We start from the raw sequence: 27,656 nt of genomic DNA on the forward strand, positions 1-27,656 counted from the left end.
CGACAATAATTGAGAATGTTTTGTTTTTGTACGGACCTAAGAAATCGCAATGCATTCTCGTCTATTGTCTTTGTGGCCATTTCCACGGAGTTAGTACTGACTTAGGAGGGTTAGGTCTTGCATTTATGCAATCATTACAGTTTCGGGCCATATCCTCAATTTCTTTATCTATACGAGGCCACCAGAAATACGATAGCGCAATGCTTTTCATACTCGACATGCCAATATGACAAGAATGCAGTTCAGTTAGAATTGACTTACGAAATTTGGTTGGTATGATTATTCTATAGCCCCAAAATAAACAATCTTGTTCAGCTGTAATTTCGATTTTGAGTGTATTATATGAGTTTAATTCGGAATTTATTGAAAAGTCATTACTCCATGAACCTGTTTTTGTAGCGTGTAATACTCTAGAGGTAATTGGATCTCTTTTCGTTTCAATTTTAATTTTGTGCAATCTAACGGAAATGGTGACTGTTCGTGAATAAAATTAATGTGGGTGTCATCATATTCTTTAATATTATTGCTACATTGGTTTATTTTAATGCGTGATAAAACATCAGCAGTATTTCCATATGATTTAATATACTTAATTTCAAAACCAAATGAAGAAAGAACGTATGCCCAACGTTGTAAGCGATTTTCCGCATAAATTGGTATTCCTTTTTTTTCTCCAAATATGTGGATAAACGGTTTGTGATCAGTAACTAATGTAAATTTTCTACCGTATAAATAATCGTAAAATTTTTGTATGCCAAAAATTATGGCTAGACCTTTTTCGATTTGTGGAAATTTGCATTCACTGTCTGATAATACTCGTGATGCATATGCAATTGGTCTTTCTGAGTGGTCAGGATAAGTGTGCGATATGATTGCAACTAGTGCATATGACGAAGAATCAACCGTCAGTTTTATGGGAAGTTTTTGGTCATAATGTGGCTAACACGGGACTTGAGATAAGAATTTTTTTATGTTTTTATATGCTTGATCACATTCTAGTGACCATAGCCATTTTTTTCTTGTCTCAGTAATGAGTATAATGGTTTAAGAATGTCCGTTGCTCAAATTTAATGTAATATGTTACTAAACCTAAAAATGATTTTAACATAGTTTTATTTTCTGGAACCAGGGCAGATTGTATTGCATTTATGTGCTTAGTTAAAGTGTGCAAGCCATGCTCATCAATTTTATGGCCTAAATATTCAATTGAATTTTTGAGAAAACTACATTTGTTTTGTTTAACCCTTAAACCAACTTCGGATAAAACGTTAAGTAATTTTATTAATCTATTATAGTGTTCGTCTACCGTTTTTCCCGCAACTATTATGTCATCTTGAAATATACCAATCCCTTCTAAGCCTGTGGTTGATATTTCCATGGCTTTTTGGAATTCCCCAGCTGAGCTTTTTATTCCGAACGGATTTCGAGTATAACTAAACAGGCTTTTGTGAGAATTTATTGTAGTGTATTTGCGATCACTCTCTTTAATTACCATTTGTTGATATGCATCATTGAGATCTATTTTAGAAAAATATTTTGAGCCACTTATATTCGCATAAAGATGTTCTATTTTTGGTAAAGGATACTCAGTTCCTTCCAATACGGGGTTGAATGTAATTTTGAAATCTCCACAAATTCTAACTGTACCGTCGGGCTTAAAAATTGGAACAATTGGAGTGGCCCATTCGCTGTAGTTCACGGGAGTTAAAATATTATTATCTATTAAACGATCAATTTCCGACTCTACCTTAGATTTTAGTGCTTGAAAAACTTGGGTATTGCCCCCTTTTTAATGTTTAGCGATATTTGGTATTTATTAAATGTGCCAATTTCATTTTTGAACAAATGCTCTAAATTTTTTTATATGCTCTCTATATTTTCGTCTACATTTACAGTGTTATAAATGGGAGAATAGTTTATTATTTTTAAATCATTTCTACCAATTAATGGCGGTACTCCGTTTTTTATTACGTAAATACACATTTTAAAAGACTTTTTCAAATATTTAGCATTTACTATTATTTTTCCTATTGGGCTTATGTCATTTCCGACGTAATCGCGTAGTGAAATATCGTTTGGTAATAAAGTTAAATTATTAAAACTTTTATCATATAATTGTTTTGACATTACACTATGTACAGCCCCCGTATATATTTCGAATTTTATATATTTGTTTTCAATTAATAAATTGATAATGTACGGTTTTACTTTATTTTGAAAGTTATTTTCAATCATATTGAAAAAAGTGTTAGATAAATTGTACGCGATTGCGTCATCATGAATATTTTCATTCGGGCTATTACCTACATTTTCGGATAAGAATTTATTGTGTGAGCGGTTATCATATTTTGGTTTATTATTCTTACTTTTACACATAAGTGCAAAATGACCTTTGATATTGCAAATATTACAACTGTAGCCTTTGTATCGGCATTCTTTTTGTGTGTGGTTTGATCGACCGCATGTTCCACATTTTGATTTTTCCGTGATTGACTGCTTGGCTGATTTTGCTTGCTGACTTTGTTTTTGATATTTGAAGTCGGCTTCTTCCTTTATCCATCCGGCTTTATTGTTGATTGTAGATTCTTTTGCAGCAGAAATTTCCATAAGGTGCGATTACGTGATGCTTATTTTTGAAGCATCTTCCTCTAGTAATCGATCTTGAATTGGTCCCGCGTTCATACCCACAACAAAAATGTCACGGATTACAATTTGTAAATCCGTTGAAAAATTACATTTTGATGCCAGATTCTTTACTTTTGCTCCCCATTCAGCTACAGTTTCGTCTGGTCTCTGCTTTGCATTGTAAAATGTGTGTCTTGATGCGAAGTATGATTTCACTGGCTTGTAATAATTGTTTAACAAACCTAATAGTGTGTCATATGTCTGAACGTCTGGTTTGGCTGGAACGCATAAACTGAATAATATTTTGTGAACTTCCTCACTAATTGAAGATAGTAGTATAGCTCTCTTCTGGACTTCGTTACTTATTCCATTTGCAACAAAAAAATTTGTAAGTCTTGATTCAAATATTGTTATGTCGTTTCCAGATTCAAATATTCCCGGTGAACCTATTATATTATGGAATTGAGTTATATTTTTGTTATCCTCGCCCATTTTATAAATATTTTAATTTAATACGAGGTGAGTTTAAAAATTTTCTTCGTCGCCAATTTGTTGGATCGTTGCATTAATATAAGTGCAGCAATTAAATGTTAATCAGTATAACTACAGTATATAGGTATGAATGATTATGACGTGTTTATTGTAGAAACAGCATACGTAAACTAAATGTCGTGCGAGACACATGCGTAGTGATGTGAATTCGGTAAATTTACACGGTAAAATTTACGGGTAAAAGTAAATTTACGTAAACGAGCTTTTTTTTACCCGGTAATTTTTTTTTACCATTGAAAAAAATTGAGTGACCCCTTATTTTAAATGTTTTTACAAGTGGAATACGTTTATTTAGTTGGTATTTCTGTATTTTAGTTTATTATCTATATGAGTTTATGACTATATTTAGATTTATTTAAAAAGTAAACATTGACAGTGTAGTAGTTTGTACTAGGTACCCTGTGTATTAATAACATGCGCGATTGCGCAAATAAGCATGATACATTTTATCGTTGTTTATTTCCAAGTTTTAAAATTAGCTGACGGTTATCGGTGTTATTTGTTATCATTTATTACTAATTATGATTATTATAATATTATTAATTACTATTTTATGTTCCTGATTACGATTATCATAAATGTTAAACGTATGAACTTAAAGATTAACGACGTAAATGTAAGTTATATTATATTTTATGAAAATTATTTCAAAATAACTAATAAGTACCTACTTAAAAAATGAAACCAAAAATGATAAAAACCAAATGCTATATTAAACATGGTGACAAGTATTTGTGTAAATATTGTGAAAAAAGTTACAAGGAAAATGTTACGAGAATGGCTCTACATATTAAAAAAGAATGTACAAAAGTACCAAAACATATATTGGACAACTTTTCATCAAAGTACTCGTATTCACGTAAGTAGCTCATCAGTTTCACATACCTAATAATAAATAATTTATAAAAACCTTTTGAACTATTCTTAAAATATTATCTTTTTTATATTTATTAGGTACTTATGTTGAAAAACCTAATGATGAAAATAGCTGCAGTAATTTGACCAATTCGACACCACCTGAAGTTGAAACCAAAAACTCAAAAGTGTCTTGCCAACAAAGTGTATTGAACTTTGTTGATACTATGAGCAATGAAGAAAAGGTAAAATAGTTAATTATTTGTATTTATATCTGTAAAAAATCATATTATACATTTTAAATGGAAATATAATTTGATAAGTTCTCATTACACACTACTATTATTAATACTATTACAATAATACTATTTGTGACTTAAAACATAATATTATATAGATAAAAGTACTTCAAATTTGTTATTTTTATGATAGGAATTATATTATATTTAAAATCAAATAATTAAATTAATTTGTGGGAATACAATGTATTTCTTATATAAATATGACAATATCTAATTTATAAATTTAATGTATGAAATAATGTTAGAAATTTGAAATTATTTTAGTTGCGTCTGGATGAGTAAATGGCAAGAGCTATATTTTCTTCTACTGTACCATTTTCAATTGTAGAAAACACTCATTGGATTAATTTTTTTAAGGCTCTAAGGCCAAGTTACACACCTCCTTCACGTTATGTCTTATCCAAAAGACTTTTAAATAATGAGTATGAAAGAATTAATTGTGAAGTCAACAATAAGATTAAAAACAGTAAAGTTTATGGAATTCAAATTGATGGTTGGAGTAATATAAGGTTAGTTAGCATCAAAAAACTGTATCATAGTAAAACTGTAGCATCAATATTTTGATTTATGTTAAAGTTAGTTATAATTTTATTATTCATCTACATTATTTTAACCTAATTTAACTTGGTAAATAGCTAAAATAATTTTAGTTTATAGTTTGCCACAATGTTCAAAAGATTTTAATGTTAAATTAAAAATTAATTATTTATTTAAACTAATTTCAATAGGTACCTAATAAGTGGTAATAACTTTAGGTACATATTTTTTTTTTACATATTTCTTTATTTAAACACATTGTTATATTATTACTTATTAGCTTTCATGTATATTATTATCTTGTATAATATACAATTTAAAATAATAATCATATAAATATTTAAGAAATGAGTCCATAATGAATATCATAGTTACTACTCCAAAACCATTTGTATTTAAAACAATAGATTGTAACACAGAGCGTCATACAGGGGAATATATTGCTACTGATTTGGGTAAAGTGATTGATGATTTGGATAGAAATAAATGTCTTGGATAGGGGTGCGCGATTGTTTTTTTTCTTAAATAATCGATTGTTTTTTAAATACTTTATAATAATCGATTAATCGATTATTATTGATTTTATATTATAATTGTTAATCAAACATACGTGAGTCGATTAACCGATCAATTGCGAGTCGATTAATCGATCAATCGTGAGTAGATTAATCGATCAATCGTGAGTAGATTAATCGATCAATCGTGAGTAGATTAATCGATATGTCACTTAATTAATTTATGTAGCTATTTACAATTTATCAATTCAAGAATTCAGCAGATAGGAATATAGGATCGTTATAGTGGAAATGATAAACATTAAACGTACCTAATCGTACCTAATATATAAATATGTTATCAGCTAGACATTGTGGACTGTGGTGCAGGTGGACAGAGTGTCAGACTACTCAGACCGATATTATTATTACAACTTAATATGTTGTTTATGTTATCAAATTAATTATTTATGTTGTCAAACTGTTAACTTTGTTATAGGTAAGGAAAAATAATTATATACAAAATGTTTACTCCCTATGCACTTATGTTCTATGGGCTTATGCCTCATACAACATGTTTAACCAACTGTTTTTGTTATATAGTAATGAGAATTTCTCGTTTACTAATAAAATATAAGATATAAATTTAAAATACTTGTAGAGTATTAGGTGAATTTTTAAACTTAAACTTCTACAACATAATGTATGCTAATAAAATATATCAATGCGTTTAGTCACATGCCTCATATTCATATAGATATAAGTTAAAAGGTTAGATACTTAGATAATTAGAATAGATATTTTAATTAACAAAGTTATAATACTTATTTTATTTAAATAATTATAAAATAACATTTACTTGTAGTCTTGTACTCTTGTCACTTGTTGTTTTAATATTAAATAATAATCTCAAATTCTCCACAAGTAGGTATTTAACAAATTATATAAGTAGTTAAAAATATAAAATAAAAATGTAAAACCTTTTTTTTTAAAATAATTTGAATTTAAACATTAAAAACATAACCTTCTAGTCAACTGAAGTTTTAAAAAATTAAAAATTACTTTTTGGCATAAACTGATAACATAAATTTACAATAGTAAAATAATTGTATTTATTAAATAGGAATTGGAACATGGGCCTTATTTGCAGATAGAAAAACAAGTTGGCTAGCATGATCATTAGTAAGTGTAGCTCTATGATCTGTGACTATAAGACCTCCTTTGCTAAACACTCTCTCAGACGCCACACTAGTAGCTTGAATGGTAAGAAATTTTCTTGCAAGAATAGTTAAAAAAGGGTACACCGATGAATTTAAATTCCATCACTTTAGAGGATTTTGACAAAATGATATTGTAGGTAATCCTGTATAAAACTCAATTTTTTTCTCTATTTTATGCAGTGTAGTATCATTTTCCTAAATAAAACAAAATACAAATAATATGTAATAGCTAGTAGCACTGATCAGAATGGTTTAACTAGGTTTTATAGTCTTACTTGATTTGAAGATCGATCATTAGGAACATTTGTTTCTCTGAATATTGCAAGCAAGCCAGATTGTTTAGCTTTTTTAGATGGAGAACTATAGTCCATTGATGAATTATCAGTTCCATCTTCTTTACCATTATGCATTTCATTCCAAACCATCCAAGCACTGAGACATTCAGTTTTCATGGCATATTTTACAGATAGTTGATCAGTATCATTTATATATTTTATCTTAAATCGAGGATCCAGTACCATAGTAATTTTTAGTGCATCATTGTCATTATAACGATTATCAAGCAAATCCGAAATTGTGTTATACATTTCGTTTTTTTAATTCAGCTGTATTTTCATTTGTGGATACCTCATTAATTTTATTTTTTATGTTATTAATTACTGGGTAGATAGCAGAAGCAGTAACATAGGTTTCCCCTGCTAAATTATCTGCAATTTCTCTAACAAGACTTAAAACCATTTCAATACATTTTAAGACTTCAAACTCTTCATCATTTATTATACATTTTTTATATTCTCCTTTTTTGTAGGTACGTAAAAAACTTGATAAAGCTAATTCTTGGGTAATAACAACTTTAATTAAATCAAGAAGAGACCACCATCTGGTTTTTGAATATGACGGAAACTTTATACATTTTAAACAAAATCGTTCTTGTTCAGTTTTTAAATGTCTTACTGCCTCACAGTGGTATAAAAGACGATTTTAGGCGGCCAAAAGTATTATTTTTAAAACTAAAAAATTATTGTTTTTTTTTATCAATAATTTATCTTTACAATATTCTGTGGTTAAATATAAAATTTCAAATTAATTAATTAACATACACCCGACTTATAGTACTGTTTGTATAAAATATATACATTTTTTGATTGACATTTTATAACTTTCACATATTTCATATTATTTTACTCTCTCACTTAAAACGATAAACAATATTTTTTTTTTTATGTAGTTATTATGTTGTCTTAAATGCTATAATAACAGATTTTTTATTTTTTTATATTATTTTTTTTTTTTTGGTATTTGCTTATTATTGTGTTGAAATATTGAGTATTTTAATGGTTTTTTAACTTCGGCGTAATGGTACTTAAATTTTCGCACTTTTACCAATTATTCACTATATACATATTGTATAGAAAATTGATAGCTATTTAGAAGTATAAACATTTTTTGCATTCAGTTGCAACAGTAATTTACAAAAATGGATTTCTTTAAATAAATATGATATACTATTGTAAAAACCATGATTTTGGTACTTTATTAACTTTTAACGTATAAATGTAACAAAAGGTATACAATCAATACAATCAAATAATTTATTACTGACGGTTGTAAAGATAAGATATGAACACCATTATAAAATATTGCACTAGTGAAAAATTTGTTCAATTAATTATTTTCACAGGCTCATATTACCTATCGACTGTTGGTAAGACAAGTGCGCTATTTACTTTAAATCGTTATTTTTTTTTGTTTATAATACGTCTTTGTTTTTAAATTTAAAAATTATTCATTTTGAAGCATGGATAATCAAATAATTGGTAAGTATCTTCTATTTACGTTTATATTTATTTAATTAGGATTATAATTTTTCGTTTTAATTACGTCTTATTTACTGATGTTTCGGTACCTAGTTAGGTACTATCACTTGATATTTTTCGTTATTATCTACACAAAAAATGTACGTATAGATATTTTTTTTCAGTTAATTCTATCTCTCGAAATGCAAATAATATACTATATTATCGCGATTTGATTGAAGTTATATTTCAAAAAGGATTTATGCAATGTATAACTAGTATTGGATGTAGAACATTTTTATATGAATTTATTCAAGCTACATATTCAAATATTTCAAACTGTTCTAGTTCGTATAAAGAATTGTTAGAAAAAGAAATTTTGAAATTTAGTTTGACAACTTCTAGGAAGTGGTCTAAAGTTAATAGAAATTATAAGAAATTTACAAAAACTAACACCGAATGGCTTAACACTAAATTCAAAATGCCTTCGAATAAAAAATCAAATTTCTCTATTCCTGGTCGACCAGTTATTCCATTTGCATTGTGTTCTAAAAGAACACAGAGACAAAAAATAAAAATAGCAATTTCAAATTCAAATATGAACTCGCCGGAAATTTTATGCGCTGCAAAAAATAAAATGGTTTTGTCTGGCCAAAGAACTGCTGCTCACTTATTTGAGAAAACGCAAGCATCTCCAAGTAGAGCTAAAAAAATTAAAACTAAATATAATTATTCGAACTATCCAATTCCCTATACAGCCGATGAAGCTTTAGCGTTTATTATAGATAATAAACTCACGAAACAACAGTACATAAATATTCGTCTGGGTTCAAAAAAAAGAAATTGTAATATATACCCAGCGTATGAAAATATAATTATAGCTAAAACAAACTGTTATCCTAATAATATGGACATAGGGGAATCAAGTTGCAAAATACCACTTCAAGATCTATTAGATCACACTACTAATAGAATATTTCAAGTACCAGAAGTATGTAAAATTAGTTTAAATTCGACAAAACTTGAAATGTTGTATAAATGGGGGTGTGATGGCAGTAGTGGTCAGTCTCAATATAGGCAAAATTTTAATGATGATTCTTTGATAACTGATGAAACAATGTTTATGTTTTCAATTGTGCCGCTAGAACTTCGATCTCATTCTGAAGTTAATGATGTCGAAAATAATTATGAAGTTATTTGGACTAATCCTTCTCCGTCATCCACTAAATTTTGTCGTCCAATCAAATATATATTTAAAAAAGAAACTATCGAGAGTACTAAAGAAGAAGTTAAAGATATTGAAACACAAATACTTAAGCTTGTAAACACAGATGTAATTTTTAACGAATCAATCGTTCATGTCAAACATACTCTCATATTTTCAATGGTCGATGGAAAGGTACGTATATATTAGTAAAATTTAACTCCAAAATTATGATTATAATTAAATTTACTTTAGGTTTGCAATTCTATGACTGGAACATCTAGCCAAACGTGTTACATTTGTGGGTGTAAGCCGAAACGTTTTAATGACATCGATAGCGTTAAAAACATGCCAAATAAAACTGAAAATTATAGATTTGGATTATCTACTCTACACGCGTGGATACGGTTTTTTGAATATTGTTTACATTTGGCATAAAGTTTAGAGTTCAAAACTTGGCAGGTAAACAACTTAAATATTAAAATTATTTTCATAATTAAGTTAAATTAATATTTATATATATTATTAAAATTGTACAGGTCAGAGCTATCAACAAAAAAGCATTTAATGATAGAAAACAATTAATACAAAATAAAATTCGATCTGAACTGGGACTTTTAGTCGACGTGGTATTACAAGGTAAACACAACTATATATAATATATATATTTATACTAACGATTTTTTTAAAAACTCAGGACATGTCACTACAAATGATGGTAATACAGCACGAAAATTTTTTAGAAACGCTGAAATATCTGCAAATTGTACAGGCTTAAATGTGGAATTGATCCAGCAATGTGGAAATATTTTATCAGCTATGGCCAGCGGAATGACAATTAATATAGATTACTTTGAAGAGTATTGTTTAAAAACAGCAAAGATGTTTGTCACGTTATATCCATGGTACTACATGCCCGCGAGTGTGCATAAAGTGTTATTACACGGTGCAGATGTTATAAGATTTGCACCACTTCCTATTGGTAATATTCATTTAAGAGTAAGTTTTATAAAAAATTAATATTATACATTTTAGGTAAACTATCTGAAGAAGCGCAGGAGAGTTGAAACAAAGACTACAAACAATACAGAGAGCATAATACTCGTAAAAACTCTAGGCTAAATACAAACGAGGATTTGTTACATATATTGTTGATTTCGTCAGACCCGTATATTTCGTCCATTCGAAATGTGTCAAAACAATATGAACATGAGTTATCAGATGATGTGAAAAAATTATTGATAATACCAGAATCAGATGAAGACGAAGAAAGTGACATAAATCAATCTTTTTCAGAAATCACGCTGACTGATTAATCAGTGATTTATCTCGGAAGATTATATTATACACAATTATTTAAATTTGATGGTTAATTTAGTTCATTACTTTTTTTATTTCTTAAAATGTATACCTATATTTATAGCAAAAACATTTAATTTAACATTAAAAGTTGATTAAGTACTAAAATCATGGTTTTTACAATAGTAGGTATATCATATTTATTTAAAGAAATCCATTTTTGTAAATTACTGTTGCAACTGAATGCAAAAAATGTTTATACTTCTAAATAGCTATCAATTTTCTATACAATATGTATATAGTGAATAATTGGTAAAAGTGCGTAAATTTAAGTACCATTACGCCGAAGTTAAAAAACCATTAAAATACTCAATATTTCAACACAATAATAAGCAAATACCAAAAAAAAAAAAATAATATAAAAAAATAAAAATCTGTTATTATAGCATTTAAGACAACATAATAACTACATAAAAAAAAAAATATTGTTTATCGTTTTAAGTGAGAGAATAAAATAATATGAAATATGTGAAAGTTATAAAATGTCAATCAAAAAATGTATATATTTTATACAAACAGTACTATAAGTCGGGTGTATGTTAATTAATTAATTTGAAATTTTATATTTAACCACAGAATATTGTAAAGATAAATTATTGATAAAAAAAAACAATAATTTTTTAGTTTTAAAAATAATACTTTTGGCCGCCTAAAATCGTCTTTTATGCCAGCTATGTGCAAAAATATTTTGAATTTTTTTTACTTTTACGACAATTACATTCACTTGTTGAAGAAGAAATATTCTTCCGACAGCTATGTAAAAAGCATGCCCAAAACATGGAGTATGAGTAATATTCAAATTTTTAACTGCTTTTAATACATTAGATCCATGGTCAGTTGTAAATGAACATATTTTTTTGCTTGGAATTTCAATATTATATTCCAAGAGTAACATAATCAATGCATCAGCTATATTGTCACCAGTATGATCTTCAATAAGTTCAATACATCCCAAACATATACAACCTGTAAAGTTAAAATTAAATAATTTAAATCAGTTAATAATATTAGGGCAATAAATTAATGACATAGAGGCTACAGATATAAAAATTACATTGAATGTTTGATTATTATTTTTTTTTTCTTCAACGACAACAAAATTAAATAAAAAAAACTGATAAAATATTTAACGAAATTTTTAAACTATGATTAAAATAATGAGGGAGTATTTTGGTTTTTGTACATACCTAAATTAAAATCATTGTCAATATAATGACCTGTCAAAGCCATAAATGGCTGATTTGCTACTGATGTCCAACAGTCAGTAGTGAATGACATGAACAATGTATTTTTTGCGATAGTTTCAACATTGTCCTTAGTCACCTTGTAGAGATAAGGTATCCTTGATTCAGTCATTGTTTTGCGGCTTGGAATTTTATAGCTAGCATTAAGGGCATTTGTATACATTTTAAATCCATCTTTTGTGACAATACTATACAGCATCATATCTGTAGAAATGAAATAAGCTAGCACATTGTCAATTCTTGCCTGAGCAGTTGCAGTAAGTGTATAGGATGTAATTGGTAATTGGTTCATTTTTTTTTCATTTTTCATTTTTGAGCTGGTACTGTTTACTGAACATGGAATTGTTGTTGCTGTTGATGAAAATGAACCCCTAAAAATAAAACTTGAGACATTAAACCAATTTAAGTTCACATTATATTTATAAGTAAATTATTACAGTAAACATTTTTGACATTATTAAACTAAATTATAATTTACCTAACCTAAACGTTTGTGTATTATATTTTAAAAATTTAAGTGTTAGCCTATAATATAAATAAAAATTGTATGATCCAACTTATCTAATATATATAATAGGTAGGTACCTACTAATAATTTGTTGAAAATCAGTTATTTAAAAATTTTAATTTTAAAAAGTAAAAAAGTAGGTATTCATATTTATATATGGCTATATTTAGTTAATTCCTTTAAGGATAGGTAGTTAAAAAATGCAACACGAATATGAAAATGAACAAAGTACCTAGGTGGCTAGGTGGCTAGGTCCTATTCTTTAAAAATATTAATTAAATAATTATAAAAACAAAACTTTTAGTTATATCTATTGCTAGTTATAATGAAAATAGTTACTCAGTCTTGAACTCTTGAATATTATATTTAATATTGTACTATTGTTTATTTATAATATTGGATAGTTAATAAATTTAAACAATATATTAGAGTAGGAATGTCATACTAGCTAGTAGCCGCTACTCGCTAGTCGTTGGCACCTATACCTTAGTACCTTACATATAAACATTTTTGTATAGGTACCTACCGATATTTATATTGAATAAAAAACTTAAACTTATTACTTAACATAAAACTTAAAAAAATAGTTATAGATTATGAAAAAATGAATAAAACATTGTCAATCATTATTTATTCTTATTTAATGTCCCAAGTCCCAATAGGTAGTTTATTATTATTTGTGTTATAGATGTGACATTATTACGTTAACAATCGACCTATCACTAATCAGTATTCAGTATGCAGTACCCAGTTGTCAGTACTCAGTAGTCGGTACCCAACTTTACCCTACTTAAATAATTAATACTTAATAGATTACTTCTTAATATAATATCATAGTCCATAGATGGACAATATTTGTTACAAATAATACATATAAATAAAACTTACTCATCATCACATTCATCAATGTTAACTAACAACGAGGATGGCGATCCTGAAAGGCCTTTGCGCTGATCATCCAACTCTTTAAATTTTGGCTTGTGCTTGGACTGAAGGTGATTCCATAAATTCGTTGTATTTGTACCTGAATTGGCGTACGTCTTTTTACAGATTTGACATTGGGCACGTAAACCACAGTCAGTTTTAATAAAAACTTGCCACACTTCACTCATGATGTAAATTGAGGTAATAGGTAATTGAAAATTCGTAAATCGTAAACTAAATGTTACTTTAATAATGACGTTATAATCATAGATTAAAGAATAGTATGGAAATAGAATGGTTATTATAACTTATAATAATAATTGTAATGACGTTATTAATAAATGTAACAAATTTTGTATCTACAGAAGATATAAATAGCTCAATAGTCAACGTTTTCCAATGTTTTATTATGATAACAGATATTTTATCGTGTTTCACTATAAACATGTTTAATATCTATGGTGTTTCATTAATCTGTGATACCATACAACAATCGATTTTTTAATTGTTAATCGATTGGCTGATTAATCGATTAATCGAAACAATTAATCGATTAATCGATATTTTTTTACGATTTATCGATCTTGCGATTAATCGATTATTTATAATTTTTAGATATAATCGATTGTCATAATCGCGCACCCCTAGTCTTGGAGTTGTTACAGATAATGCATCATCCATGAAAAAAGCATGGATACTTTTACAAAAAGATGACCGTTACAAAAATTTACCAATTGCATTTTATTCATGTATTTGCCACACTTTAAATCTTTTGATAGCTGATATAATTAAATTAAAATCATGTATGGAAATTGAAAAAAAATCTAAAAACATAGTCAAAAATATAATTAGCAGTCATATTCTTAAAGGTAATGTATTTAACAATAAATTATATATAATATAATATATAATTATATTATAGTAGCTATTTAAAATAATACACTGTACCTGATATAGTAATGTATTATTGTATGACTTTTTAATAGCCAACTTTACGAACATTCAAAAAACAAAAAAAATTGACTGTTCCTTAAAACTACCAGTTACAACAAGATGGGGTTCACTTTGTATATGCTTAAAGAGTCTTCGTAAAAATAAAAATGTACTACAACAGCTAGCTGTCTCTGAAGATTTAAGTGTAAGTGATATTTAGATATACCTATATAAATGTTATAATATTTACATAATATATTCAATAAATGATAAAAACAAAAACTAACAAGAAATATTATTGATCAAATTATTTTGTAGGTAATTGAAAGACTTGACAAAAGTGTAAAACAAAGCATTTTATCAGATGAATTCTGGGAGCTTGTTGAAAGTATTATTACTCTAATTAGTCCAATCACTCTTTGGATAACAAAATTAGAGTCTGATATACCAAGGTTGTCTGATGTTCCGGCTGCTTTGAATGATATAAAAAACAATGTTATGTTGCAAATGTCTACTTCTCCTTTACTCTTAGAAAAACAAAATATTTTAAATGAAGCATTTGATAAACGTTATGATATGGCTATTCATCCGATTCATTATGCAGCAAACGTCTTAGACCCAAAATATCAAGGGAAAGATTTACCTCAAGGATGTGATGTAGAGGGAATTGTTTATATACAAAAAGTTGCTGATAAATTATTAACACCAAATGAATATAACAAGGTAAATATACAATTCTTATAAATATTTCTGTATTATGTTTTTTCATCAAATAACTACTTATTTCATACTTGTCAGTGTTTTATTAAATAATAATATTACTTTGTTAAATAAATTATACAATTAATGGGTACTATCAATGAGATCATATTAAAATATTATTGAATTGTAACCTATTGTTTTGACTAAAAATTAACTGTTTGTAAATTTAATATTTTTGGATTGGTTTTTTGTGTATTTAATTTTCATTTTATTTCACAGATAATAATTGAACTAGCCGAGTATCGTTCACACGAAGGATTATGGGCCAAAGATATTCTATGGAACAATATTGATGATATTGAAGCACGTATCTGGTGGAATGGCCTTTGTTCAAACCAGGGCTTGGAACCGAAATTAAAAATACCGGTATTTTAACCGGAACCCATTGAAAATATTGGAACCGGAACCTTACCGGAACCCTTTTTCGATTTTCCTAGGAACCTAAACTGGAACCGGAACCGATATTAATCGGAAGAGAATTTTTCGGATAATTTCGGTTCTAGTTTTATTTAATTATTTAATATATTTAGGCAGGTAATACAATACATTATTAAATAATAGTTGATTCTTAAAATTTGGTTATACTTTATACGGGTATACGGGTAATTATAATTGTACATTTCTATAATCTAACAGTTTCAGGAAATAATAAAATATGAGCATTTACTAAAATAAATATATAATTAATATTGTTATTTGCCCGTTGGTTTGTAAACCATGTAGTTATGATTATTTCCATATATTTTATAACTTATAAATAGTTTTGTATACAATTTCTTGTAATGTAAGTTGATGAATGATGTCTAAAAATATAAAATGATTATTAAAACGATCAAAATACACACCCGTATAAATTGTTATCAGATTGTGACAAGGACTAATATTAATATTATATAATGGAATATAGGTACATACATATTAAATATAATTTCTTAACAGTTTCTTATAATAATAAAATAGGACTGATGGGCGGATAACCAATAATTTTTAATATCGCAATATGCAATGTTCGTTTATTCTTATTAATTATTATAAGCTATCGATTAAAGTGTACAATTGAATATTTGAATTTTGAATACCTTTATTTTTATTGACCATTCGAATAACACTATCGAATTATTCGATAGTCGTTATTTGGCAGTGTCCACCACTAAAAATAGCATATCATAGTACCTATCATACAAAACAAAGTAACAACCAATCAATTAATGTGGTAATAGTGTAATGTTGAGCACAGGCCACAGACTGCTTCTATCTAGTAATTAATTGTTGGTTGTTGACATAAGTTATACAATTTTCTATTTGTGTTGTGAATTGTGATTTGTGACTACTGACTAGTATATGCAGTTGCGGTCAGACGTCAGTACAACGTGAGAAGTGAGAACTGAAACCTGTGAAATGGGTCGGTTATCAGAATCGACAATTTATGAGTATTTTTCATACGATAAAAACAGTAAATTATCTGTATGTAAAGACTGCAGTGGAAAAGTAAAAGTAAGTTTATTAATTTGTCATTTTTTTGGTAGGTAGTCATTAATACATAAGTACATTATACGGTTATGCTACCTTACTACCTTCAATTTCATCTTTTAACTATCGAAGTATATAATATTATAATATAGTATAATATACTTTATCTATTTCATCTTATAGTGTTGTGGCCGTTTAAATTTAAAAAAATGATTGTTTGAAGTTTGAAAAGTACCTACCTATCTAGTATCTACCTAATACCTATATTTTGTTGAAAAAATGTTCTGTACTTACTGCTACTCATTTGATTAGAAAGTTAAAATGTAGGTACTTTTTAATCTTAAATGTTAAAATTTTGTTTATTTGATTGATTACATAGTACCTACTACCTACATTACATTATATTGATAATAATTCAAATTTAAAATTAATAGGGAAAGCATGGGACCAATTTAAAAAAGCATTTGAGTATACATGTTGATTTGTTTGAAAAGTTCAAACAACTAGAATCAGAAAAAAGCCTTCAAAAAAACAAGTTAAAGCCCAATTTGAAAAGTGAAGCACATCATAGACTTTTTAACTTTTCAAAACCAAACGTACTATGAAAGATATAATAGATGCTTGTGTTGAACTTGTCACGGTAAATGGGCGTCCATTTAGTATGTTGAATGATTCGGGACTGCGCAGGATATTGGATCCAGTTTTGAATGGTGTAAAAAATAGTGTTGTTATAAATTCAGAGTCCATTAGGTAAGAACATTGTAACTCAGTAAATATTTTTTAACTTCTAATAATTTTAAATTCTGTCCTTATTTCATAGAAAATATTTACACGAAGAATGTGATCAGATAAAAAAAACAATAATGAAAGACATACATTTTAAGCTGATAAGCTTAAAATTAGATGCAGTTACGAGGCTGAACAGAGCTTTCTTAGGAATAAACATTCAATACATTGTCGATGATAGTATTATACTGAAGACGATTGGCTTAATAGAACTTACCGAGTCACATACAGGTAAAGTATACATTTAGTTTTGGACGTTGGTAATGGATTATTTTCAGTTTTTCAAAATTAATTTCAAACGCTTTACATTTTTTCTTTTAGGTATATATTTGAAAGATACAATTTTAAATATCTTAAAAAAATTTAAAATTGACATAAATCAAGTATATACTATTACATCAGATAACGGAGCAAATATGCTTAAAGCTATTGATTTATTTGAAAATGAGTGTGAAACACAGATTTCTAAAAATAATGACTTAGAATTAGAAGTCGATGAACCTGTATATGAGTTAATAAATGATGATAGTGAGAGTAGTTATTGTCATCTACATCAGATGACAATAATGATAATAACAGGTAATACTTTTACTCATATGTTTTGAACAAAATTATAAAAAATATGATACATTTTTTTTAGTGATCTTGAAAATGTGTCAACCTTTAACCCGGGTCTTGATGATGGAGAAATATCTGATTTATTAAATGAAAACTTTGATGATGTTGATGAACAATATGAAAAAACAGAAAAAATTGTAACTGATATTGTTGCCCAAAATATTGGTGGTGAGATTTTTACTGGTAAGTCTGTTAATAGATTACTCTTCAGAGGCTATAAATAAAATAATAGCAGTAACTTTTTAAATGTTAACTATAGTTATTGAAACTCACAAATAATTCATTAAATATAATTCATAGTTTATACATAATTACAAACACATATTTTAGCTCATTTAAAAATATTTAAATTAAATAAATAAATAATATTATTATATTTTAATATCTCTTGTGATATGTTGCATAAGCACAACTAGACAAAAATTTTTTATAGTGAGGCTGTAGCTCATATTATTTTCTCTTTGTTATTATACTGTGTGAACATTTCCCCTATACCTATTTACTAAGTTGGTATATTTGCAAATGGATTGTTATAAATATAAGTTTACATGAATATTGATATTTGTTTTATAATATTTATCCATTATAGAATATTTAGAATTAATAGTTTTATGTTTTATCATTTTATTGCAGGTATACGCTGTGTAGCTCATACGCTTCAATTAGCAGTAATTGATAGTCTCAAAGGTAGTACTGTTGAAAAACTATTAAACAAGGTGAGAATCTTAGTTAAGAAGCTAAGAAACCAAACTTACTTATATCTTATTAAAAAAGAAAAATTAAAGTCACCAGTTCTGGACTGCTTGACTAGATGGCATTCTACCTTGGACATGCTTGAAAGAGTACAATATTTAAAACCTTTTATTTTAAACATGTCAGCTAATGATTCGAAATTGAACAAATTGTGCATGAGTAATTTTGAATGGCAACAAGTAGATGCCTTGTGCAAAGCTTTACTACCTGCCAAGATATGTACAAAAAAGTTGCAATCTGAAAAGTTGATATTAACAGATTTTTATGGAGCGTGGCTAACTTGTAAAATTCAAACACAATCATTAAATACAAATTTTTCAAATAACTTAGCGCAGTGTTTAATTATAAGAGAACAACATATAATGAACAACAAAGTTTTATTATCCGCTATATATCTGGATCCCCGTTTTAAAAATATGTTGACTCAAGAACAGTCCACTATTGCTATTGAGCACTTAATTAATGTCTGGGTTCATATAAAAGAATTAGAACAAAAAGAAATTGAGTTTGTTGGTTCTACGAAAAGTCAAACTATAGAAGGCAATGATAATAATTTGACTTCAATGGATGATTCAGATGAACTTGAAACTTTTCTTCAAGAAAAAGATAATGAGTCCTCTTTAAGCTTCAACTCGCCATCTCAAGGTTCCATAGCTACTAGAATGGAAGCAGTTCTTAAATCGTATTACGTTGATCAGAAAAGGCTGAGCCATAAATTAGATATTTTGAAGTTTTGGAAGCAAATGGAAACCTCATACCCAGAGCTTGCTGAATTAGCAAAAACAATTTATTCCGTTCCTTCTACACAAGTAAGTGTGGAGAGATTGTTTTCTGGACTCAAATTCATATTGTCTCCTTATCGAACCAGTGTGTCATCTAAAAATTTGGAAGATCAGTTACTGGTTAGGACTAACAGGCTGTTTCAAAATAAAAATGAGTATGTATAAATATTTTTATGTATTTGCCATTTGGTATATCCTAGTAATTTAAAATTGTAAAATACATTTTTTACAGAAAAACAAGTATTCAAAATTCGTTTATAGTTAGAGATAGAATAGTTGAACTGGAACAAGAACAAGAACAACAAAATGTTGTGTTGTCTAAAAAACAGAAAAGAAAATGATAAAAATTTATATTATGTTTTATTTGTAATTACTAATTAGTATACAATATATTAGTACATAACATTATAACTGTTTGTATTGTAAATGTATTGTTAGGCTTGGCCACATGAATATCATACAAAATGCTAGGGTATTATTTAAATGAAAACACTTTTTACAGAGACCATTGAGTGTTTGATTCATGACTGTATCAAATTATTCAATTAACTGACTTCCACTTCTTACAACATGAGTCAACCCTATTTTTAAAATTTATTTTGGATGTTTTTAAAACAAAATAGTAAACTTACTAAGTCCTTTAAGTTTTAACCCAATAAGCCTACTATAATTTGATTTTATCATTTTCGATAATTATACCTAAATGCGTAGGCACAATTTCAACTTTTGACTTGGGGGGCTGAATATATTAAAGGCAAGCTGACCATTGCAATATAGCATTTTAAAATTGTATGTCATAGGATTTTGGGGGGGCTGTAGCCCCCTCCCCCTAGTTTGCGCATATGGGTATATGAATTAAGTTTATACTTGGTTTTTTTTACTTTTTGAAAAAAAAAATTAACCTCTAAATACCGGTATTAACCGGTACCAGAACCGAAACCTTAATTCTGTAATTTTAAGAACCGGAACCGAAACCGGTACCGAATTTTTATTTTTTTGAAGAACCGAATTGGAACCGAAACCGAAAAAATCATAAAGGTTCCAAGCCCTGGTTCAAACACAAGTCTATCAAAAGTAGCATCTGCTATTCTTTCCTTGCCTGCATCCTCAGCAGCTACAGAGCGTTCTTTTAGCTCTTATTCACTCATCCATACTAAAAGGAGAAATCGCCTCACAAATTTAACAGCCAAAAAGTTACTATTTATTTATGAACATATAAATAATCGAGACCTGGAAGTGTCAAAACCGGTAAAAAGTGTACAAACAAACCAAGAATCTTTAACCGTTAACAATGACGATGATGAGCCTTCCTGTAGTTATCAGGCTTGTAGTTCTACTAGTTCTAGTAGTGAGAACCAGGAAGAATATTACAATACTGATGACATAGTAGTAGAGTCTGAAGGAGATCAGTTTGGTGAAACTGATTCAAGAGTGTCAGAATCTTGTGGTACAGTATCGGAAATACAAAAAGAAAAAAGTTGAATGTAAAAATCACATTGTTTCAATCATGCTCTAAATAATTCATTGGCTCAGGCTTCAACTATACTACCTATAAGAAACACAATTGGTATTTTAAAAGCTATTATTGATCTTTTCAACATAAAATATTTGCCAAAAAACATTAATTAATAATTCATAAAATCGGCCATAAAATTGGCCTAAGTCAACAAGACGGGTTTAAATTCATGATGGTATATTACAATTTAAAAAAATAGTTCCACAGCTGGTTATTTTACTTACTGAAATTACTAAATAGAAGAAATCATGCATGACTACATCTAAGGCTAAAGGTTTTATTCAATCAATATGTGATACAGATTTTATTTTTGTTGTATAAACAACCATTGTTCATAGTTTTTTAAATGAATCATCTTCCTCATTGACATTTTCGACCAATACTGATGGATATTTTTTCTCTTTTGTACACTGTAACTCTTTGTACTTAGACTGGTTCGTCTTTGTTTCTTTCCTCAACTTGTTTACTATTAGTAGAAGAGATTGATTTTCTTCAATAATATTGAATTGCAAAGGGTTCTGTCGTTCAGCAGCTGCAGTTTTGCGGCGTTCGAGGTTAAACACGGCTCTTTCTAGAAACTGTCTCTGCCTTAACAAATCATTTGATTTCGTTCCTTCCAACCAATTTATATTTGTAAATTTAAGATGTAAATTCTGAAATAAACACATTAAAATATCAAAAACATTAATCATATCTAAAACTGTACAACTATCCCAGCATTAGAAATCTAATAGGTATGAATCATCTGTGCCTGTTTAGTCAAAACAGTATAGGTATTTTAATGTTTAATTTACTCTAATGGAATCTCTTAATTTGACTCCGTCATCCACGTTCATATAGATGTAGTATGCTTCAAATTGTATGGATTTAATAAACGCTTCTTGAATACTGATCCCTGCGACAATTTGTTTTGTTTCTTTTCTTTTAGATTTTATCTTTTGTTTTAGCGTATCACATTTCAAGTGCATAGATTTCATTGAGTTAATAATTTCGTATGCATAAAACAACATCTACGGTAAATATTGTTTTAACCGTAAAAATAGGTATAAAAAAAATTTAATTTATTTTTCCAATGTACTCACTGATTCTTCGAATGCTTTTAAATCATCAAGTTTCATTTTCAATGGATTGATAACTTTAATTTGTTCTTCTTTATTAAACCTCAAAACTAATATTTGTATTTCCACGTCTTTCATACTCAATTTCTCATTGTCCATCCATTTATCTTTGCCTTGTATAATCGCATTGCACTCCTGCATGGTTTTTTCCATCACTTCGATTTTTTCTTCTAACGTTTTCTCATTTGCTATCATTTTCCCAATGTCCTCTTCAAATTTATCGATTAAAAACTTTAGATCCTCTTCTTCTTTTTTAGCACTATAAAGTTAAATATGTTTTACCATTCTTTAATCATATCATTTAAGAGACACTTACTTTTTAATCCTAACCTTTAGAACACTAACTTCTTCTTTTATTTTTTTAATTTGCCTTGACAACTTTTGATATTCAGGTACAGTATTGTTAAATAACCCATAAACTTCCCGATCTCCTTGATAGTCAAATTCATCTATCTCTATATCATACCGATTCATTTCTTTGCTCAACTCATCTTTGAACTATTAATAGTATTTGTAATATGATAAACTAGTCCTGTGGTGGTGTTTATTTTTAACATAACATACTTTTTGGAATATGTACTCTTCTTCTTTCAGATCTTTTTTGAATTTTCTGGCTAATTCCTGCATATTTTTCTCATGTGTCATTAAAATTATTTCTGTTCGTCTAAATCGTAATTAGCATCAATTAATTTCTTAATATATTTTTAAATATTAATATTCACGTTTTTAAATCATTATTTATATTAAATAAATCTTTTTCTGTCCTAACATATTTCTCATCTTCATATTTCAGTTGTTCTTTGTAACTTTCTTTCAAAATTTGCATATTGGTCTCTTGCTGTTCTTTTATATCAGTGGTTTTATTTTCTAAACGTTTTCTATCACAAACATGAAACGCAAACATTTCCTTAAACATTTATAAATAGTATACAATTAATACAAGTAAATTCTTCAAAATAATTTTCCTACAATTAAATCATTAAAACCAATTAAATTTAGTTTTTATTTTGTATTATAATTTTTTCCTTGAGTTCTTAAGTATATTTTAACACGTACAACGCCGGTGACGACAGACATCATACGATGTTGGGCGCGCCCAGCCGATGACGACCCGTAGTCGTCAGATCACAATTATTTCTGTGTCTCCTATAAAATCGTCGGCTGATGGCGAACGATTATTATATTTAGCACAGTCATTCAGTATAAGTATTAGAGCAACAACAAACAGCTGGGGTTTCGGTTTCCCGGCATTTTTATGCTTATAAAACGTGTTATCAATATGATATGATAAAACTGATAGACAATTGTTATTTTTCTATGAAATAAATCATAATTGTTGAGGTAGAAAAACTTATGGATGGCTTATTGTATAAAGGTAGATCATTATTCATGGACAACTTTTATAATAGTGTGTAATTATCTAGGAAATTATTGACTAAGAAAATATACGTAATAGGACTTTACGGTCCAATCGAAAAAATAATCTTAAAGATGTCATTGAAAAAAACTAAAAAAAGGTGAAAGTTTATGTAGATATACAAATGATGGTATTTGTGTAGCGAAATGGAGGGACAAACAAGACGTATTAATGATAAGTTCAGAGTTTCCACATGAAATGAATGAAATTACTACAAAAAAAAAAAAGAAGTAAAGATAAAGGCCTATTTCAGTAAAAAAATATAACGAAAACATGTCCGGCATAGATAGGCAAGATCAAATGTCCGCATATTATCCTTTTAGAGAAAAACATTAAGATGGTATAAGAAAATTGATTTACATTTTATGCACTTATAAACTGATAAACTCATATTTTTTGTATAACAAACATAATTGTATGACTACAGGCTTTCAGTTATACAAGGGCTATTACCTAAACAACAAAATGTTCAAATAAATACTAAAAAAGGAAATTCTGAAACTCATTTACCAAAAAAAGTTCCAAAAAATAATAAAAAAAGTTAGGTATATGTACAAAAGGTGCAAATATTGTTATTTACAGGGAATTCGAAAGGATACAATCTATTTTTTCAATGAGTGTCAAGACCAGCCTGGATTATGTTTAGATAGTTGTTTTGAAGATTTTCACAAGTCAATTTAAGTTTATTTGTTCAATTGTTTTAATTATTTCTTTAATATTTTAATTATTATTATGATTTTTTTTTTTGAAAGATTTTTTATTTTTTATGTATTGAAATTACAATACTATTGTGTTATTATTATATTATTAAAGTTTTCAAAGTTTCGGAGATAGTTGTTTTTATATAATAAAATATTTTAAAAGTGAATAAAGTATTATTATAATATTGTATAATATTTTATTAGTTTTTATGAAATTTACGAAACATAACGACACGTAATCGTCATCGGCCATAAGATAGTATAGTATATGAAGTATATTATACTTTGAAGTGTAAATACCACTAATATCAACGGGTAAAGTAAAAGTTGATCCTTGTTTCATTTACTAGACCAGAAGGCTAAAAGTATTATATATACCATGACAAAATAAATAGGTATGTCAGCAACTTAGTGATACGCACAAAATGGCGTACGTCGTTCGCCTATTATCAATTATTATTGTATCAGTCATAATCACATCAAATCATGTGATCTCATGCATATACATCTATATCATAGACCTTATACTAATAGACGGAGCAAGAGTGTAGTTCGTGTGGTCTTGCCAGGCTGCGCTGCTCAAGAGACCCGGTGCACATGCGCAGTAGAGTTCCAGGTTGTGTGTTTTAAAAATTTATTGTATGATAATAACTGTTGACTGATAACAATTATTTAAAACATCAACACTCAACAGTCAAAATATACGCGAATTTACGATAATTAGTAATTTTACAGTCTTTTTGTCTTTTTTTTACAATCATCTTTTTTTCAAAAATGGTTAGAAAGTGTATAGTGTGTGGTGTGAAATATGAACCTGAGAGCGAAATAAAATTTCATGCGTAAGTATTCTTTGTTTTGTCAATGATTTATGATTATGTTAAAAAAAATATACAAAAATGATATTATGGCGTAATGAGCAATTTTATAATGTATGTACTTGCTAATAATTGTATTTTTATTTTTACCAATATACCTATGCAATATATTAATATTAGTAATAGGCATTGACTTTAGTGCAATAATTATTTATATTACGTTCACTTGTAAGTTGTAAAATAAATTTGTATCACTATTCACTTTGTATATATTTTAAAATAAAATATCAAAATGGTTTGTTTCTTTAAATTTCATTATTTTAAAATTTCAAATGCATAGTCCCGAGCCCTAATAATTATGTTATAACATTACTATAATAAAATAAATAAATAAACATATTTTATGTCGTCAAAAATGACAACACTGCTAAGAGGATAGCTGTGACCGCACCACCCAACCCCGCCAATATGTGATGCTCCGTCTATGAGTATAAGGTCTATGGTATCAGTACGAAAGTATCGCGCTATTACGTTATCACAAGTAGTATTTAGTCAAATGAGAAGAGGCAAACGTCGGCAGCCATATTTGCGCGGAAATAGTTGCAAACTAGCATATTGCTGACATACCCAGGACCGTTTTAGGAATTTGACACCTAGGGGCAACAAAAATAAAATACGCCTCATTAATCATTATACGAAATACAAATTTAAATTATAAAAAAATTAGCAGTCCTCTCCTACTCAACCCCCCGGGGCAACCCTGTAGCTCCCCCCTAAATACGGTCCTGGACATACCTATTTATTTTGTCATGATATATACGCATTGAAAGCTATTAAAACTTAGAATATCTCGGAAATGTTTATTTTATCGCATAGACCATTGATCTGAGTGAGTAAATCGCTTAGACGGAAGAAAGATGTTTATGATTTTCCCATGATCTAAGATTAAAATCACCTTAAACAAAAATTATAAATAATACATATTTTTAGGGTTATACTTATCATTTTTTATTCTATTATTAATTGATTTACATTAAACTTTAAAAATAAAATGTTATTAACTTTAATGGATATTAAAATGTTTGAGATAATATTTAAAGAAATCAACATCTTTACTATTAGAAATATTTTCCCAATACCTTTTTTATGTGTAATTTTACTGTAAGATAACACAATTTTTTTTTTTAAATGATTTTCTGTCAACGTATTATATTAATGGCGTGCAAAGGATAAGAACTAACAAAATTTTAAGAGTGAACAAAAAAATTTATATTTTTTACTACCTATTGGAAAATTCTAAACCAGCTCTTTCTTTCTTTTTACTAATTTTTAAAGATCTAACATCAAGTCATGGGCTCTAGATATGACAGTTATGTATGGTCACTGAAGTTAAACTTTCACCAGTTCTTAAAACAAATATAATGGCAATGATTTCTTTTAATTTTATAGAAGTTTAAAAATCGAGATTTTGTTTATGTTCCATTAACAATGACTGTCCTAAAATTAGTCAGTCTTACACTGTCATAGAACGGAGAGACTGATTCATTTATTACTTAAGTTAAGTCAATCTTACGTTTTGTTTTTGTTTTAATAGTTTCATTTTCATAAAATGTTGATTTTTTATTCCTCGCAACTGTTTTTCGTGAGATTTTTCTAGTTGAACAATATCATTTTCACTGTTTCTTTCTAATTCTATTAACCTTAAATTTAAAATAGAAACTGTCTCGAATTTATTCTTCAAATAGTTAGAAGAAACAAGAATGTCTTCTGAAAATTTTGGTGTAGCGTGGGTAATCTTTCCTTTGGAATTTTTCACATGCCATATACAAATACTACCATCTACAGAACACGTGATCAATGTTGAGTCATTTATTGTCAGTCGCATCTGTAATCATTAAATTGTTCATGTAATTATTTATCAAATGAGACTACACACCTTTGATATAGTTTTGTTGTGGATGCAAAATTCTTTGTATTTGATTTGAGATTTGATAGGCAATGCCAGCGACAATATGACGCCGAATTGACACGCCACGAATAACATTAAATCTGATTTGGATAGCACTATGGTGTTTAACGGACCATGGTCTAAATTTTTATCACGAATCACCTAAAAATATTTATTATATTAAAATAATCTAAAAACAATATGCAGAAAAACAATAATATTTGTTCGTTGTATTGATTTCTAAAAAATAAAAAGTTGAATCAAATTATTTGTAATAATTCTTCAACATATATATCACGAATTACCGGGTATCGCAAAGCCAAATATTAAAACACAACAATATTACTTATGATTTATGCAAGGAATAGCTAGGAAACAACATTTGACATATGTATACGTTTTATAACTTATTTTAGT

General features: G+C 27.9%; 5 protein-coding genes and 2 pseudogenes across 5 annotated transcripts in view; 4 read left to right on the forward strand and 3 right to left on the reverse strand.

The window, feature by feature from the left end:
* Positions 1-2,616: 2,616 nt before the first annotated feature.
* On the reverse strand, positions 2,617-3,897 carry LOC149062025 (uncharacterized). Its single transcript, XM_089215181.1, has 2 exons — positions 3,879-3,897; positions 2,617-3,071 (listed from the first exon to the last, which is right to left on the reverse strand). Exons 1-2 carry the CDS (start codon positions 3,895-3,897, stop codon positions 2,617-2,619), a joined length of 474 nt encoding a protein of 157 aa, XP_089071307.1.
* A 2,583-nt stretch (positions 3,898-6,480) lies between these two features.
* LOC149062026 (E3 SUMO-protein ligase ZBED1-like) lies at positions 6,481-13,808 on the reverse strand (annotated as a pseudogene).
* LOC149062027 (uncharacterized) lies at positions 9,409-10,023 on the forward strand. Its single transcript, XM_089221455.1, has 2 exons — positions 9,409-9,780; positions 9,841-10,023. The coding sequence occupies exons 1-2, from the start codon at positions 9,409-9,411 to the stop codon at positions 10,021-10,023; spliced, it is 555 nt and encodes a 184-aa protein (XP_089077581.1).
* On the forward strand, positions 10,405-10,927 carry LOC149062028 (uncharacterized; annotated as a pseudogene).
* Positions 13,809-14,299: 491 nt separating the features above from the next.
* Positions 14,300-15,690, forward strand: LOC149062029 (uncharacterized). The gene is made up of 4 exons (XM_089215182.1): positions 14,300-14,369; positions 14,607-14,758; positions 14,872-15,276; positions 15,535-15,690. Exons 1-4 carry the CDS (start codon positions 14,300-14,302, stop codon positions 15,688-15,690), a joined length of 783 nt encoding a protein of 260 aa, XP_089071308.1.
* Positions 15,691-17,253: 1,563 nt separating this feature from the next.
* Positions 17,254-20,065, forward strand: LOC149062030 (uncharacterized). Its single transcript, XM_089215183.1, has 6 exons — positions 17,254-17,535; positions 17,606-17,802; positions 17,893-18,139; positions 18,245-18,372; positions 18,823-19,879; positions 19,957-20,065. Exons 1-6 carry the CDS (start codon positions 17,387-17,389, stop codon positions 20,063-20,065), a joined length of 1,887 nt encoding a protein of 628 aa, XP_089071309.1. The 5' UTR covers positions 17,254-17,386.
* A 1,507-nt stretch (positions 20,066-21,572) lies between these two features.
* LOC107165893 (cilia- and flagella-associated protein 57-like) overlaps positions 21,573-27,656 on the reverse strand; it is a 47,172-nt gene continuing 41,088 nt past the window's right edge. The window contains exons 8-15 of the mRNA XM_089215184.1: positions 27,228-27,401; positions 26,865-27,176; positions 23,081-23,265; positions 22,923-23,022; positions 22,675-22,856; positions 22,323-22,617; positions 22,035-22,250; positions 21,573-21,893 (exon numbers count right to left, since the gene is read on the reverse strand). Coding sequence (XP_089071310.1) covers positions 21,573-21,893; positions 22,035-22,250; positions 22,323-22,617; positions 22,675-22,856; positions 22,923-23,022; positions 23,081-23,265; positions 26,865-27,176; positions 27,228-27,401 — 1,785 coding nt within the window. The remainder of the gene's footprint in view (positions 21,894-22,034; positions 22,251-22,322; positions 22,618-22,674; positions 22,857-22,922; positions 23,023-23,080; positions 23,266-26,864; positions 27,177-27,227; positions 27,402-27,656) is intronic.

Source organism: Diuraphis noxia, unplaced genomic scaffold, assembly GCF_037042655.1.
Source record: "Diuraphis noxia isolate RWA-SAM2 unplaced genomic scaffold, SU_Dnox_SAM2 contig0001, whole genome shotgun sequence".
In the NCBI taxonomy this organism is placed as follows: domain Eukaryota; kingdom Metazoa; phylum Arthropoda; class Insecta; order Hemiptera; family Aphididae; genus Diuraphis; species Diuraphis noxia.